Raw genomic sequence first — 17,515 nt, forward strand, 5'->3', positions numbered from 1 at the left:
ATACATATACATACATACATACATACATATATATATATATATATATATATATATATATATATATATATATATATATATATATATATATGTGTGTGTGTGTGTGTGTGTGTGTGTAGATAGATAGAAAGATAGATATTCTGCATCTCATCCAAGTTGAAATTATTTCCTGAAGCTTTCATTGAATGTCTGTTACATGGTTTGGTCAAAACCATGTAGACCTTAAATGAAAGATGGACAGAGCCTCCGGCGTTAAAAGTGAAGCCTATGCGGAAGTGCATAAAACTGCAGTTCCCCCCTCATCCACTGGGGGCTGAAAAACAGAGCAAATCTCCATAGACTCCCATGTTAAAAAGAACAACTTCACAGCATAAATAAACATGTTTACAGCCTGGTTCAAAAATCCATTTTCGGTTGAATAGGTCAGGTTTACCTACAGGACAACTGTGGGGGGAATGATTTTTTTTCTAACTTGCCCATTTAAAAGTAATTTAATCTTGAAGTTCAGCATATTTAGGGGCGTGTCCTTTTGATTGACAGGTACCCGAAGAATGTAGAACAGCCGCGGTTTTTAGCCAATTAGCTTTAGCCCGCTTACCTCTGTTAGCTGGTTAGCTCCTGGTATCTCCGGGTTAGCTCGGTTAGCTCTTAGCTACAGGCAGCTCGGAGTTTGCTCGATGTCAATCATCCACCATGACGCTCACAGCCCCCATCTCAGCTTCACCTCTTTGCCCATATTTGTATTTTCCGGGCGAGACGACATGCCTGCCCCTGCCAAGATGGCGATGGTAGGAACCGCCCACCAAGCTTCAATTCAGCTCTTCAGAAACCTGCAGGTGATGTCATGGAGGCTCCATCCATCTTTCTATATGCAGTCTATGGTCCAGACGCTGCAGAATATGAAGCATTGCATCAGCTTTTTGTTAAAACAAATGTACTGGCAAAGTTATGTTGACCTGTGTCACGGTGGGACTTCAGCTCTCTCTTCCACAGACTTTGCTTTTTGTTTTGTTTTTTAAACTGTTTGAACTTAAGAAAACCTTAAAATACAATATTCCTGTATGGCAGAACCTACAGTCAGACTCACACTGCCGCACAAAGCAGCTCAGTCAGCTCTCCATAAAACAGACAGAGAAATACTTTACTGGCATTTTTATTCTCAATATTTTAATTTCGCTTGTTTATAGTTCAGTCAGACACTTGGTACTTATCCTCCTTTTGGTGTTGAATCATGAGCTTAACTCACCCACAGCACACAACATAAGCCAGCTGACTGGTTTTTGAGTTGCCCCATTTAAATGTCACATTGTAATTCCTACAACGCATATCAACTCAATATACCCTGGTTTTGGCTGTCAGTCTTTCTCTGGGTCTTTAGTGAACTATCATTTCTACTTTTCACCAAATTTAATATTTATTTTGATCATGGCAGAGCCTGAGATGGCCGCTCCATGAGGAGAAGTCGGATTTTCTGGTGGAGAAACATTGGACGAAGATCTGCTGGACAATTTTTCAGAGGCATGTATGAGAAAAAGAGCTTTTCATCTGCTCCTTGCCAGGTACAATCAACACATCTTTATTTAAACTTGAAGTTGTTTGGAGATTAAAAAATAGGTTGGACAGGAAGCCAAAACTATACAACCCAAAATATGAAAACAAAAAGTAACAATTTATCAAATCTATTGTCTGGAGGCTAAAAATACATTTGCACAAAATGCCATGGCAACAGTTTTGGAAGTATCTCAGTCTGCACCAAAGCAGAGGAAAAAAGAGGCTGAACATCTAAAAATAAATTAAACAAGCCCTCCACATCTTCTCACAAAGCTCTTGTTTTTTATTTATTTGGCTGTTCAGCCTTAAAAAGACGTGTCCTCTCAGCTACAGAAGGAAAGACTTGTTTAAATGATGAAAGCACAACAGGCTTGTACCTTTATTACACTTCTCACCAGTGAAGCTTAATTCTGCCAGACAGCTCTATTTCAACACTTGGGTCAACATCTTTGTAGCTTAGTGTACCTGCAGATATACAGTATGACAGCTATAGCTGCCATTATTAATGTGCTCTGTCCCCCTGATGGTTGATGTGTTTGCATCATAAGTTTGACACTGAGGCTTCTTCATTCTCTGCTGTGTATCTCTGCTTACAGACTGCCGTAGGAGACTGCAGTTTCATGTCAGCTTGCTGTCTATAGATGAGTTCTTATCTTTGTCTTGCTCTTTTTTAATATCATAATCCTTAAGTTTATAAGAAAAGCATTTTTAACATAAGGTCTTTACTTTTCTCTTTAATTATGAATATCTTTTACCATGTACGTCAAAATCCTCATGGTGTTATCTTCTGCTTTCAGGTGTCCAATAGTGGGCAGAAGACAAATACAAGATTTTGTCAGAACTTCAAGCAAAGTTTTAACCAAAACTTTCCATATATATGTATGTATATATATATATATATATATATATATATATATATATATATATATATACACACACACACACATATATACATATATATATATATATATATATATATATATATATATATATATATATATATATATATAAAACATAAGTGGAAATAAATTCAGACACTAAAAGTTTAGGGCTACTAGGAATAAACTTAGCATTGTCCATTTATTCATTTTTTGCTCAGAAAGAGATAAGAAGTTGAAGAAGAACAAGTCAGGTCAGCCACTATATTTCATGTCCAATCATCAGTCGCTAACCTCAAGTGAAGGCAAGTCTGGAGAGTAATTTTTCATTTTAGGTATATTTAATATCTTTACAAAATGTAACTTTTTTTAAAATCAAACATACTACAAACACTAATTCCAAGCCATCAAGGCTGAAATTCAGGCAGGAGCGTAAAGCTGTTTTCAAAGCTAACATCCTTCTGAACACAATCAGATTTTTACTTTAATGAAGCGTTGCACCAAGTAGAGTAAATCCAATAAAGACACGGAGCTGCTGCTCCAATAGGATAGTGGGCAGTGAGAGTTGAACTCTCAGCTGACTCGGCCTTGGACTTGGCAGCAGCCTTGTACTGACGTTGGAGGCAGATGGCCCCTCTCTCAGGCGTCAGGCGTCAGCTGTTTACGAGCACAGATGAGAGACTTAGACACAGAGTCTCACGCACAGCTCTCAGAGGGAAACCAGGCAGCTGAAAAGTCCTGACAAACTCCTGACACTTTGCATCCTGTTGGCTTCACTGGAATTTGACAAACAAATGAAGAAATGTTTGATTCTTTCCTCATTTTTTTCTTTTTCTGTGAGAAGATATGAATCATTGGAGGTAGGCAGAAGTGTTATACTATATTTTGTGTTTTTATGTTAAAAGATTCCTCAGTGTTAGATGGATGTTATGGATTTTTATGGCAGAATTTCTGCAAAAAAAGAAATAAATCTCAAACTAATAGAAAAATAAATTATTTCAGCTTCGCACCTTCTTTTTTGTTCCTTTTTTTATTTAACCTGTGACATTTAGCTGTTCGAAAGTGGTTTTGTGTTTTACTCTCTGCATGCACAGGAGACCACAATGTTGGCAGAGGAAACGCTCACCTGCTAAAGCTTCTCTAATGCCATTTGCTGAGTGCAGGATCTGCCTGAACAGCTTATCAGTGCTTCCAGTAACACTGGAGCTAAACAGTCGTACACGCAGCCTCATACTTCCACCTAAATGGATGATTTTGGTTTGTTTGAGATGAGAAGTTGAATTTTTCGCTTGTTTAGGTTTTAAGTTCTGCCTCCAAGTGGTGAAAAGTAGCAAAGTGTATTTACTCTATTGAGGTAATATTATGGCTTATAACTCTTATTCAGCAAAGGTACAAGATGCAAATATTTTATATGTGATTTTATAGTTATTATTATTTTTTCCAGGGTTATTGTTGTTTTTTCTCCCCTACTCCTCCTTCACGTGGAATAATCCAGAAAAAAGAAGAGTTTCATACCTCTTTGCAACACATCTATTTGACAAACTCAGCAGGCTTATATGCAAATATATTAACACTTTATTTCAAAATAAAAATGCTCCTTATTTATATTAAATATGTCAAAGAAAGAAAACAGCTTTAATTCTTCAATTTCCTGTGATCTTTGATGACCTACTAAAGTTTTAAGGATTTTTCAGTTTATTCTTTAAAAGTGTTTATAAATCTAGTTTCTTAAAAATTCTGCAGTCATTCAACAACAAATGAAGAAATTCACCAGATAAAAGAAACATTTTGCAATTTTCTTTTGTTTATTTACAGAACAAATATAATTCTAATCTTAGAAATCTGTAGAGTAAGTTACAGTTAAATCTTTACATTTCTGTACTTGTTTGACGGTCCAGGTGTTTGTCTTCATGATTTTGTTTGGTAAACAGACGGCCAAACCACATGACCTGAACAATACATCAGAATAACGATGACAGAGGTCATTTCCTCATCTGCATCCTGTTCTCCAACATAAGAAAAAACTTGGAGGTGATCCCCAGTTTCCTACTGCGGTTCCTGCTCATGGTGGAAAAGTTATATCCTGCCATGTATTCTGCTAAATATCTGACAATTAATGTGCCATTTAACAACTTGTTGGTATTTCACGTCGGAGGAGAGATTTTTTTCTGAATGATCAATAACTCTCAGGTCAGCGGCCTCCGGGGGAGACGGCACTGAAACTGTTTGGCTCATAAAATCTGTGGGTTTTAATTTTTCTCTGTTTCTTGTTGTTTGCAGGTGCACAACAGGAAGCATTTTAGTGCTTGCTCTTGATTCGGGGGCTTCCTCTCTCCCTGGACCCCACATGCAGGACATTCCAGTTTCCCTCCTTCAATGAACAAAGCACATTCATGTCCAAAGCAGCTGCACTGCAATAATCCTTCAAGATGGCAGTCACTTCGCTCTACGTTACAGAGGAGCCAGGAGCTGGCTTAAGCGATCTGGACATATGTACGCTTCAGATTAATATGCAGCATGAAGTCATCCCATCTATTGTCTGCTCTGTTTGCCTTTCATTCGGCCTCATCTACTGCTTTTTCGGTATGTATTCTTCATGGCAGCATAAGCTTGTTTCACGTCACCGCTTCAACACATAATTGCACCAACTGTTTTAATGTATCATTAGCTCACCTGATGCCTTAAATCCTAAGTAGCAGGTGTCTACATGCTGCTGGGGGTTTAGTGTGGATAAGCCCAAAGCTGGAGGGGGCAGATGGGGCATTTCTGAATGTGTGAATTTGACAGAGGCAGCAGAACTGCATGAAACACTGATAGACACACATTAACCCTGACAAGATGGGATTCTTGTTTTATATGCATGTAAAGCCTTAAAGACTTACGTAAATAACATATTATTTCCCCTCTCTGCTTGTATAGTGGCAATATGGGGAAAGAAAATCAATAACCTGCTTAAAAAACATGTGACAGTATGTAAACACAGCATGTGAAGCTAAAGTCTGTTAGAGGGTTAGCGACATGCAGAATTACGTGACTGTAAATTATTATGAAGTTTTTGGATGAACAGCAGCTGCTGTGGAGGTAATGAGTGTTGGCTGAGTTGGTAGAAGTTTCTGAAGTTGGTTTTTTGTAGTTTCACACTGATGAAAACGTCTCCATCCCACATAGACTTCAAGTACAAGAAACAAGAAACCAAGTTTCCAGGATGAAACGTTAACACACACACAGCACAGAGACACAACAAGGCTCCTGCCATCACACACTCTTCCAGTTTCCAATAAAAAAAAAAACTCATCAGAAATAAAAGGCACTTCTTAAGGAACTATTACTCATATAATCAACTCACAACAGTCTATTCTGTCTTTTTCCTCGACCCCGATCCTTCTCTTTCTGTCACGAGAAAAACACGGCTGTAATCAAGGCTGAATGTAATTAAGTTGAGTGTAACCACGTCATTTTACACACATTAACATGAAAAATTATCATGAAAGAGAAAAGACGTGGTAATGTATTCAGGAGGAGCTGAATGCTGAAATAACGGGGAGGGGCGGCATCAACATCTATATAGCCAGCTGTTATATCTCGGCATTTTTACATGTATAATTGAAGCAAAAACCTATTCAGTATCTCACCTGCATATGCATGCCCTCTGGTCCAAAGTTATGTTGTGAGTAAACACTATATGAAGTATATTGTACATTCAAATGTGTTCGCAGCAGAACATAATCACTCCTCTGCTCCACAATCTCATGAAGGCTATAAGTTTGCTTCATGAAGAATTAAAATAAGATGCAAAGGCCTCAAGCATCTAATCATGAAAACATGAGAAAAAGAAAATCTAAATGAATTAAACTTCAAAATCATTTAATTAATTACATGTATTGTATGTAGATGCAGGCACTACTGACATTTAGACGAGCCGAAATAAAAATATAATTTAGCTTTTTAGTCTATTCAGCTTTCAAACACCCAAGCCAAATTCGAAGCTTTTGCTTACTGAAATAACTAAACAAGTCCGAAGAGTAGTTGGAATTCTGTGTCAGACATAAACAAAAACTGAACCCAATGATCTGCTAATCTCATAAACCCATATCTTATTCCCAGCAGAACATTAACAACATATCAGATGTTGAAACTGAGGCGCCCGTAAAAAAATAACAGGAGTTTTTGCCAAGTAGGCTGTTTGGAAACAGTAACATGTCTAATGGATTATTAAAGGATCTGTTCACTGGTTGGTTGGAATGGTCAGCTAACACAGACGCAGCATACAAGAAGGGACAGTCACCTTTTCTTCCTTTGACCTGCTGGTAAAAGGACCTGAGCAGTGACCTGCTGCAGATGTTCTGTCACACTGTCATCGCAAGTGTGATGTTTTACGCTGGTGTCTGCTGGGGGAGCAACGTTACAAACAAGGACTGCAAACGTCTGGACAAACTGGTCAGGAAGGCTGGTTCTGTCCTCGGCAGAAGTCTGGACCCTGTGGTGGAGCAGAGGATGAGGAGAAAACTTCAGGGTATTTTGGATAATAAAAAACATCCCCTCTATAATACCCTGGCAGGAGAGAGGAGCAGCTGCAGAGAGAGACGGATCTCTCCTCGATGCAGGACTGAGAGGTTCAGGAGGTCCTTCCAGCTGCATCTATCTATCTGTCTATCTATCTGTCTATCTATCTATCTATCTATCTATCTATCTATCTATCTATCTATCTATCTATCGATCTATCTGACAAAGACACGAAATGATACAAGATAAGAAGGAAAGAAAATATTTTGCCTTTTTTGTTTCATCATCATCCTAAATGTGACTGGATGGTTGTTGTATGGCAGGAATGACATGACCATCAAAACTGTCAAAGTAAAACTTCAAATAGAGAGATAGAGGTGTTTTTGCTTCACGTGTTCCACTTCAGGAGAGTCATCTGTACATTAAAGAGTTAGTTTGCCCTCATGAAGCTGAATGGATGAATGGATGGATAGATTGACAGACGGATGGATGGATGGATGGATGGATGGATGGATGGATGGATGGATGGATGGACGGACGGACGGATGGACGGATGGATGATGGATGATTGGATGGATGGATGGATGGATGGATGGTAAGGTGGATGAACGGATGGATGGATGGATGGATGGACAGATGGATGGATGGATGGATGGATGGATGGATGAAAGGATGGATGATGGTGAGGTGGATGAACGGATGGATGGATGGATGGATGATGGATGATTGGATGGATGGAGAGATGGATGGTGAGGTGGATGAACGGATGGATGGATGGATGGATGGATGGATGGTGAGGTGGATGAACGGATGGATGGATGGATGGATGGATGGATGATGGATGATTGGATGGATGGATGGTGAGGTGGATGGACGGATGGATGAACAGACGGATGGATGGATGGCGAGGTGGATGGACGGATGGATGAATGGTGAGGTGGATGGACGGATGGATGGACGGATGGACGGATAGTGGGATGGATGGATGGATGGTGGGCTGGATGGATGGATGGATGGTGAGGTGGATGGACAGATGGACGGATGGTGGGATGGATGGATGGCTGGATGGATGGATGGATGGATGGATTTATGGAGCTGATCAGAAGACTAACATTATTTTGATTCCTCTTCCCAGGGTACCGCTGCTACAAGGTGGTCCTGTTCTTCTCAGGCTTCTTGTCCGGATCTGCAGCGGTGCTCCTGCTGTACCACAAGGAGCCTGCATTAAACATCCAGCTGGGCCCAGAGACAAAGGCGGGCATTGGCCTGGGCGTCGGCGTGCTGTGTGGACTGACGACCATGCTGGTGTCTGCGCTGGGACTCCTCCTCAGCGGCCTGCAACTGGGCAGCCTGCTCTCCCTCTCCATGCTGGTGGTCATTGGACAGTTTCACAGCCTCACTCCAGTGTGGCTGCCTCTCGGTGCTGTGCTGGCCGCCAGCATCCCCACTGCCGTGTTCACACTTCAGTGGCCAAAACTGTTCAGCGTCATCTACACATCTGTGTTTGGTGCAACAACCGTGATGATGTGTGGGGACTACCTGGTGGGGACATTTATCCTGCCTGATCAGGTGTATGATATGTTTACTGAAACTGCCCCACGACCACTCTGCTGGTTTAACTGGGCAATCACTGGGATCTGCCCTGTTTTGAGTCTCTCTGGATTGCTGGTGCAGTGGTGGATAACTGCAAAAGGAGTGTCACACACAGGAGGTGAGTTTCTGTCTCCACCAAGGCTAAAAAAAACAAAAAACTCCTTCTGTGAGACCATATATTTGTAATTTAATTGATTTTTCTGCCTTCTGACACTTTCCAGCTGCACATAAAAAGCAAAAGAAACACAGTAAGCAGCACAAATGTAGGGAACCAATGAGAAGACCTCCACATTACCGTCGCCGCAGGCCTCCACCCTTGAAGCGCTATGCTGGGGACGTCCTAGCACCGGTAAGTGACTGAAATTAAAAGATATTATGTAAAATTTGCAAGGAAATCAGTTGACATCAGACCAGAGGTGTCAAAATCATGTTAGTTCAGGGAAAACACCACGTGGAAGTTGATCAAGTCAGCCGGAGATGTAAAATAACGGTATAATAACTTGCTAATGATGAAGACTATTTTATCCATTTTCTGCAGTGTTTTGTCCAATTCAGGGTTGCAGGGAGCTGGAGCCTATCCCAAAGACATGGGTTATTCTAACTTGTCCTAGGACTAAGTGTGTGTGTGTGTGTGTGTGTGTGTGTGTGTGTGTGTGTGTGTGTGTGTGTGTGTGTGTGTGTGTGTGTGTGTGTGTGTGTGTGTGTGTGTGTGCTGTGGTTTTCTCTCTCTCTCTGAGTGGCCCTGTGATGAACTGGCGACCTGTCCAGGGTGTAACCTACCTCTCGCCCGATGATTGTTGAGTAAAAAGAATGACATCATAATAAAATAATTAATGTGGGCTCAAAAGTAAATATAATACACTTGATTGTGTCTCTGTGTTGACCCTGTGATGGACTAGCCTGTCTAAGGTACCCCGCCTCTCACCTGCTAATAACTGGGATAGGCTTCAGCCCCTTGCGACCCTGATTTAGATTAGGCAGTATAGAAAATGAATTACTTGATGAATCTGCTTTAACAGGCAGATTTCTGTGTGGAGTTTGCACAGAATCCAACTACAGTCGTCCTCACATGTATTCATACCCTCTCATTAAAGAAGGAAAAGAAACAGCTGCCTGGAAAATAAGTTGGGATTGAATAAAGTGATAATAAATAAAAGTTTTATGACAATCATTGCATTATTTTCTAATTCTGGTTCAATAGAAATATACTTTTAAAAGCAATCAAATATGATGAAATGATATATATGTTCAATTACTAATATTTTGTTGAGCAATCCTTTGCTGCATAATTAGCCGCAACACAAAATCAGACTAAGCGGTACGGATGATGAATGAATGAACTATTAGTGACCACAGTATAAATGATATGAATTTGTCATCCCACTCCTCCCCTCTTATCTTATCACATTCAGGCGAAGTGACAAACTTCTTACAGAAACGCCGTTTGTGTACCCTTTGTTTGTCTCTCGGGTAGAAACTCGCCGGCTTCCGTTGTAAGACTGAATGTACAGCGCTTTCTTTTTTGCAGCTGTTTTTGTTTATGCAGCGCTTTCCTATATTTGCAGTTTGTTTCTTTATTTGCGGCGCGTTTTTCTTCTTTTGTGTTACATTTTTGGATTTGAAGCGCTCTTCTATCCATGCAGCATTTCCCGCTTGCATTTCTGTTCCTAAAAGCAGTTGATTCTCTATATGAAGGGTGTTTGCACCTGTCGGCCAGCGTACTTTTATGTTGTTTCCCACATCTACAAAACCCATCCCATTGGCCAGATTGGTGCCTCTGGCAGGCCAGTTTTGGCCCTTGGGCCACAGATTTGACACCCCTGCTCGCTATAACTGTGGATCCTTCTCCTGTTTGCCTTCCAGAGTTATCTCCAGCGTTTAAAAGAGCATCAGATGGGAACAGGCTCGTCCACCAGCAGCGTCAGCACTATCACACACACTCTAATTGACTTTGACTTTGAGACGGGCTCCATGGTGCCTCTGACCGCTGCCTCCCCCATCTTTACAGTCTGAACAAACACAGCACCAACAGCACTGCACACATCTGAGGAACCTATTTTAACATCCACATGATTAAATATTCATTTTTAGTCGCTCACGCTCAGGAAAACCAGTCAAGCGTTTGGACCACTGGTCTGAGTCCTCATCGGATAATCATCAACAAGCACACAGTGTGATTTGAGATACTTGGAGCTCATCTCCTTAATGATTACGAAACAAATTAGTGCTGCATCCAGTCATAAGGCTCATCAGACCGACATCCTTTGAGCAGTTTATCTCACACACTCTTCTTTTTGTTAACAAGCTGTTTTGGGTTGAACAGATCCAGAGAAGTGTTTTGTTCTCTGTTTTTTTCTTCTGGTCCTGATGGAAACTGTCCATAGAAGCAAACAAACCAAAGACATGTCCAGATTTGTTTGATATTATTTGTTTGATGATACAAGCGGATGCCATTAAATTAAAGCATCTATTCACTCTCCACCACTTTATAAGGTACACTAGTTCAACTGTTTGTTAAAACAAATAGCTAATCAGCCAATCACATGCAAGCAACACATGGTCAAGACAGCTTCCTGAAGCCCAAACTGAGCATCTGAATGAGAAAAATTTCCAGTCAGCAGGTGTCTGAACTAAAATGTCCAGTTGATGTCAGAGGTCAGAGGAGAAGGGGCACCAACAAGTCCAATAAGCATTGGTTCCAACCAAGATATGCAAAACATCATCTCTGAACACACAACCTGTCCAACCTGGAAGCAGATGGTCTCCAGCAGCAGAAGACCACACCGGGTTCCCTCCTGTCAGTAAGAACAGGAAACCGAGGCTACAATTCACACAGACTCACCAGAACTGGACAATAGAAGATGAAGAAACGTTGCTGGTCTGATGAGTCTCCAGTTCAGCTCCACACTCACATGGTAGGATCAGAATCTGCTGGAAGCATCATGACAACATGGATCCATCCTGGCTTTTAATGTTCAAGATGATGGTGTAATAATGTGGAGGATATTTTATTGAAGCATTTTGGCTCCTTAATCCCAACTGAGCATTAATAATTTCCACAGCCTACCTGAGTGCTGTTGCTGACCATGTCTATCCCTTCATGACCACAGTTTATTATCTCCTGATGGATACTTCCATCATAATGTACCATGTCATGAAGCTCAAATTGTTTCCTACTGCTTTCTTAAACATAAAGAGTTTAAGAAACTTCCACAGTCACCCGATCTGCATTCAACAGAGCAGCTTTGGGACGTGGTGGAAGGGGACATCTCATCATGGCTGCAGCGTCTCATAATATCATGTTGATTAAAGGCAGTTCTGAAGGCGAAACGGTCTCCAACCCACTACCTAATAAAGTAGTCTGTGTGTATATGAGAGAAATGTGTAACTCTGGATAATTAATCAATAAAACACCTATTTAAAGCTCAGCGTGATAATCTTCTGTTTTTAGTCTTTTGTGGACATTTTTAACAATATTAACGTCTTCACACTGTGGTTTTTTAAATACTTTGCTTATATCACTGAGTGTTTTTTACACTGTAATTTTAGGCTTTTAGGAAACTAGTTGTGGGCAAAATGTTTCTCCTAAAAATATAAACTTAAGCAATTTACTTTGGAAGCTGGAATACTTTGGACTGTGGTGACACACTCTTTTTGTTTTTCATCTTAATATTTTTGTCTCCGTGTCCACACATTTAAAGCAACAAAATGACTGTGATGTTAGTTAAAGATGGCAAAAACGCCCAAAAATGGATGAATACGTACAACTAGCAGTTCTAATGGAAAAGTGTCCAAACTGTATTTGTAGAAAACTGGCCACAGTATACTGGTGAATTGTGTGTTTGTTCGTTTGTATCCTGCATTCAAAAGGACATTTATGTTTCAGAAGTTGCTGCTGAGGCTTTCTGGGTCATGCAAAAATGCACCATATTTACATGAATCATTTAAAAAGTTTATATCCATGTCGAAGCAATAAACAACATCAGGATTCATTCAAGTATGCATCCTCGCTCATGTAATCCTCCTCCAGTAGGTCCACGCATCCAGCGGTTTGTTAGTTTACGTGAGACTGAGCGTTTCCAAAACTAATCCTTTGCCTTTGAAGACCCAGTGTACACCGTCAGACTGGTGTTTTCACCTGTCCCATTTTATACATCCATTCAGGTAACAAGAAGGCAGACATCACATAAATGACCTGATTTGAAACTAAAATAGATCAATCTGTTTGCTAAATCAGACATATTTTATTAGTTGTTCCCTGTAAAATGGAAAAAGAAAACCCAGAAAATACATTTTTATGCAATCCATGTAGATGACATAATAAATATGCACACATGAATACGGTACAGTGTCACACATGAAAATCGGTTACCGTCCAGATGATATTATTGTCAGAAAAGTTCTGAAAAAGCAATAGATAAGTAGTACTTGTCACATACTGGTCACATGTTTGATTATCAATGACTCACAGCTGCTGCTAACCTTCGATGACAATGGTGCAGTCTCCTCTTTTGTTGTAAGTGTGAAGAAGAAGCAGTAGTACATGTCTTTATAAAATTAGAAGACAAATATTCTATGAATAGCTGTAAAAGATATAATAATAACTGTTTTCATAAGTATGACACAGTTGAGATTTCACAGGAATATGTGTCAGAGCCACGTTGCTGAATGACGAAGCCCTGGTGACCTCTGGTGACCTCTGGTGACCCCTGGTGGCTCAGTCATCACACTGCACCCAGTGTGATGCAACGTCCTGGGGATAGTCCTTCTCCACTGTTTGCTGCTGCTGGTTTACACGCCATATCTTGCTGCCTTTAAACATGTATACATGGCCATCGGACCCTATTACAGCAGCATCAGGGTTGCTGGGTGCCCCTTTGAAGAGCTGCCCGATCGATCTGGGATACGAACGGAGGTCTGTTGGACCGATTTCATCCCACTGCCAGTATCCCGAGCCCTGAAGGAAAGAGGAAGTTATTCAAATAAGTGCTTAGCCACATTTTTGTCAAAATAAAATAAGAAATGATGATTATTACTTTGAAAAAGATCAGTCTTTTGCTCTTCGGGAAGTAGAGGGCCGAGTCAACATTAGCAGGGATGTGAGTTAACTTTCTGGGGTAGCCACTGTCCAGCTTAAAGCCAGTGTATCTCCACACTTTGTCACCTTTGAAATGACACATCCAGACAAAAAAAAATAAAAGCCTCACCACCAGAATAACACAAACAAACAATGCTGAACATTTGAAACTTCTCCAAAAGCAGCTTCGCCTGCATTTTTAATGGTACCCCAATGAGAAATCTTGAAACAATTCAGTAAATCCACCTTTAAGAAAGTAGGATTTCCCCGTCCGCTCAGAATGAACAGCTGCACTGAGGCTTCCTGGCAGCTCCCTCCACAGCGAGGAAATGGCAGTCGGAGTGCTGTAACCAGAGCTGGAAACTGTCCACATGTACTGCCCGCTGAAAGCGTACATCTTACGTGAAGGTCCTTCAGGAAAACAATACAAGAGGGAAAAGTACCCATAAAAACATCTTCCTTCATGAGGAAAGCACTGAATGTTTTCTTCAACATTAAACATGATGAGTCATGTTTTAATCTGATGACTTGAGGATTCTCTTTACCCAACATAGCTGCATCCAGAGTGGTCTTGCAAGGATCTGGGGAAACTCCTCCTGGCACTGGCTGCTGAGGATAACTGGATGGAGAGCTTTTCTCTGGCTTTCCTGCAAAAGGGACACGACTGCATTTCCATGGATAGCACTTCAAAGAGAATTCATATCACTTTGGGGTGATATTCCAGTATTACCGTACAAAGCCTGGATCCCTCGGATGTCATCTGGATGTAGCTTGAAGTCAGAGCGGTATCCGCTGTATATGGGCCCCATCAGTGCGTTGTAGTACTGTGAGTGGCCCAAGCCGAGAGCATGGCCGATCTCATGAGCTGCCACGATCCGCAAGTTGGAGCCGTAGCTCTTCCCCTCTGTCCACACTTCATCTTCATCAAAGTGCACAATACCTGACTCAGGAGCATCGGCATGAGCTAAAACATGGCCTGAAGATGAATAATAAAATTATTTACACCTCACTTTTTTTCAAATGTCACTTTTAGATCTACATGAAGGCAATTGAGACATCCAGACATCTACATTCCTCTCCTACCTCGTCCGTCAAAGGGCACCGGACATGACTTGTCTCTTCTGTGAAAGGAGATTTTAATGTCCGCTCGTCCATCCTGCACCTCCTTGAACCTAAGAGTTGACACATCGCTCCAGTACTTAAAGGCAGTTTGGATGGCCAGGCGTGTCTTGTCTCGACCCAGGTCAGGGGTGTAATTGTAAATGCGATACGTCAGCATCTTCTTACGCCAGTAACCTGTGCAGTTGCAGCTGGAATTAACGTTGACATACTTTCTTACATTGTGAATGTGTGTCATGTTGCAGAGATACGAACCCATGAGTCGATATTTCAGCGTTCTGGGATTGAATGAATCTTCTAGGCCACAGCGAGGCTTGTCCATCATTGCCAGAGTGGCTGAATCCAGGTTTCCTGATGCTTGCAGGTCAGTCACTTCCTGAAAGATTCTGAAAATCAGAGGAGATGTAACTATACTTGATATAAATAAAGTTTTTAAGTAAGAAGATAAGGGCGCCTAAATGTAAGATCCACCTCAGGGCTTCAGCTATCTTCTCAGGTGGAGGGTTTTGGTCTTGACTGTCCAGTGGAACGTGCAGGTAGCCGTACTTCCTTAAATATCCCTAATAGAAGAGCAGTAAATTTAACAATTATCTGGACTGACAAATCTTTCCATTTAATTTAGTACGTTTCTTTTTTCAGAGGCTAATCCTGATTAGTTTTTACACTGAAACAAGTCTTTTACCAACAGCTCTGATTAATCTCATCCAGAATCCTTAAAACAATCATATTCAGATCATAGTACATTTTTATTAGAAATTTAATAAGAAAGAACCGACTGTAAAGTCTGTGAAACAGTCAAATAATCTGTTTTAATTGTATTTGTCAGCTTGAAACAGAACAAAATCACTTGCTGAGGAATTTAAAATGTTAAATCGGACTTTTTCTTAAATGTTGTATTAATTTAAAAACTCTTTCTTGTACACTAAGTCTTGTTTCAGATATTTATGAGAGCTTCACTGGCATTGAATATTTTTCTTACCACTGCTTCTGTGAGGTTGTTTCTGCTCGGAGCAACAGATGAGACAGTTGTTAGGAAAACAAGAAACACCATGAACTCCAGCCTACAGTGCATTTTCCGCTTTGGGTCATTGTCCATTGCTAAAGAGGTAAAAAGTTTTGAATCCTGCACAGTAAGTTGACTGTATTTTTTATTTTTTTTAACCAATCCACAAATCTTCTAGCTCTCTAAGCATCGCCACATCCATCCTCCATGTATTCGCTCTTCGACTCATGTGCTGAAGCTGCTGTCTTAGTTTAGACATCTAGTTTTTATACCAAGTATTTTTTCCAGACCTGCCCTCAAACCACATAATAAACTTTGACGAGGAATGCAATGTGTGGACTGCAGTAAAATAAAAAATAAAAACAAACCAACACATATTTCCGACTAACTGCACGATCAGAACTTCACACACAATCATTATAAGCCTTTTGTCTTAAAGAGTGTATAAATAACTTCCCACAAATGTTGTCTACTTCAAAGGAAGTCAATGAATAAGGAATTAAGACTGCTAAAAAAGAAGAGATTAGTTGCTCACTAGCCATTAAAGCTACTGACAGATGCCCAGCCATGCAGCTGTGGTAAAATGGACATTGCTATTTAATTAAGACCTAACTCTTTGTAATATTCCCCAGATGTGTGCAATAGAAATGCTGATGTTTCTCGCTTCTGATTTATATTTGTGAATTTTATTCTACAGAATCTGAGCATTCTTTACTTTATGGTTACCACCATGTGAAGAAAACAAGTGACCACATATCCTCCATGGGACAACAGAGGCTAATTATATTGTTCTTAATGTAGGAGCCCATTCAAGGAAAACCAGTGACGCCCCATGCCACCATTGCAACAAATCGTCTGGAGCGGAGACAGAGGACGACTTCTTTTTCTGCATTTTCTTCATGGCATTACGGCTCATAAAACAAAGACGTTAAAGCGACTCTGCTCAAGACTCAATCTAAGTGATGCAGTGGTCTTACTGGAGGAGAGCGAAGTTCTTATTCTATTGAGAACTATGGAAAAAGGAGATTATAGAAAAGCTAAATTGATTTTCCAGTGGATCTATACTCTCCTCCATGCACAGTTGGGCATATTAAATAAAATGTAATCATATTAGCAATGAATGGTGAACAAGACATTCATTTTGGTTTTGTCGCTGCAAAGGAGACAAAAAAAGGTGGGATGGTATTTAAAATGCAAATCATGGTGGTCCCTGTGGTGACTGGTGGTTGCCTGGGTGATGGGCCCTGTCCGTCTGTCTTTGACCCTCAGAGGGGGCGTCGATGCATCATCACACTCATATTTTGTCCTCACACTTACATTCACTAACACATGCTCATGCAGTTCCTTGGTTTTTAAGTTGCAGCTCCAAAACTGTGGAATTTGCTGCCCCTCCACATAAAACACGTTGCCGTTGTCCATTTTTAAAGCGCGCCTTGAAATCTTTTTTTATTTTTGGCTTTAAACTCAGCATGAGACTCTGTTTCTGTTTTAGTTTGCTCTGGATTGTTTTAATCATTGGTTTTTATTTGTTTTTAATCTGTTTGTTGGTTTTAAATTGTTTTAAAAAATAATAAACACATTTTCTATGATTATTCCCCAGATGTTTTATTTTCTGGTGTTGCTTTTTCTAATTTATGTACAGTTCTTTGTTCCAGTTGTGGTTTTTAAAATAAAGTTTAATCACTGTAAAAAAAAAAAAAAAAAAAGAATTAATTTAAAAAGAAGAGGAAAGCAGCTGAGTAAAATTTTTTGTTAACCTTTATTGTTAAAAGTAAGCAAATAAAACAAACCAAA

The 17,515-nt window shown here is 40.3% G+C and overlaps 2 protein-coding genes across 2 annotated transcripts; one reads left to right on the plus strand and one right to left on the minus strand.

The window, feature by feature from the left end:
• Positions 1-4,855: 4,855 nt before the first annotated feature.
• On the plus strand, positions 4,856-11,807 carry LOC306754940 (transmembrane protein 198-like; the record flags this gene model as incomplete). The annotated part of the gene is made up of 4 exons (XM_079239114.1): positions 4,856-5,009; positions 8,065-8,640; positions 8,744-8,871; positions 10,386-11,807. 4 exons carry the CDS (start codon positions 4,856-4,858, stop codon positions 10,533-10,535), a joined length of 1,008 nt encoding a protein of 335 aa, XP_079095240.1. The 3' UTR covers positions 10,536-11,807.
• Positions 11,808-13,239: 1,432 nt separating this feature from the next.
• LOC306754560 (matrix metalloproteinase-19-like) lies at positions 13,240-15,814 on the minus strand (the record flags this gene model as incomplete). The annotated part of the gene is made up of 8 exons (XM_079238578.1): positions 13,240-13,479; positions 13,559-13,686; positions 13,846-14,010; positions 14,145-14,246; positions 14,330-14,575; positions 14,683-15,104; positions 15,190-15,278; positions 15,698-15,814. 8 exons carry the CDS (start codon positions 15,812-15,814, stop codon positions 13,240-13,242), a joined length of 1,509 nt encoding a protein of 502 aa, XP_079094704.1.
• Between the last annotated feature and the right edge of the window lie 1,701 nt (positions 15,815-17,515).

This window comes from Telmatherina bonti (genome assembly GCF_933228915.1).
Source record: "Telmatherina bonti genome assembly, chromosome: 4".
Classification (NCBI taxonomy): Eukaryota; Metazoa; Chordata; class Actinopteri; order Atheriniformes; family Telmatherinidae; genus Telmatherina; species Telmatherina bonti.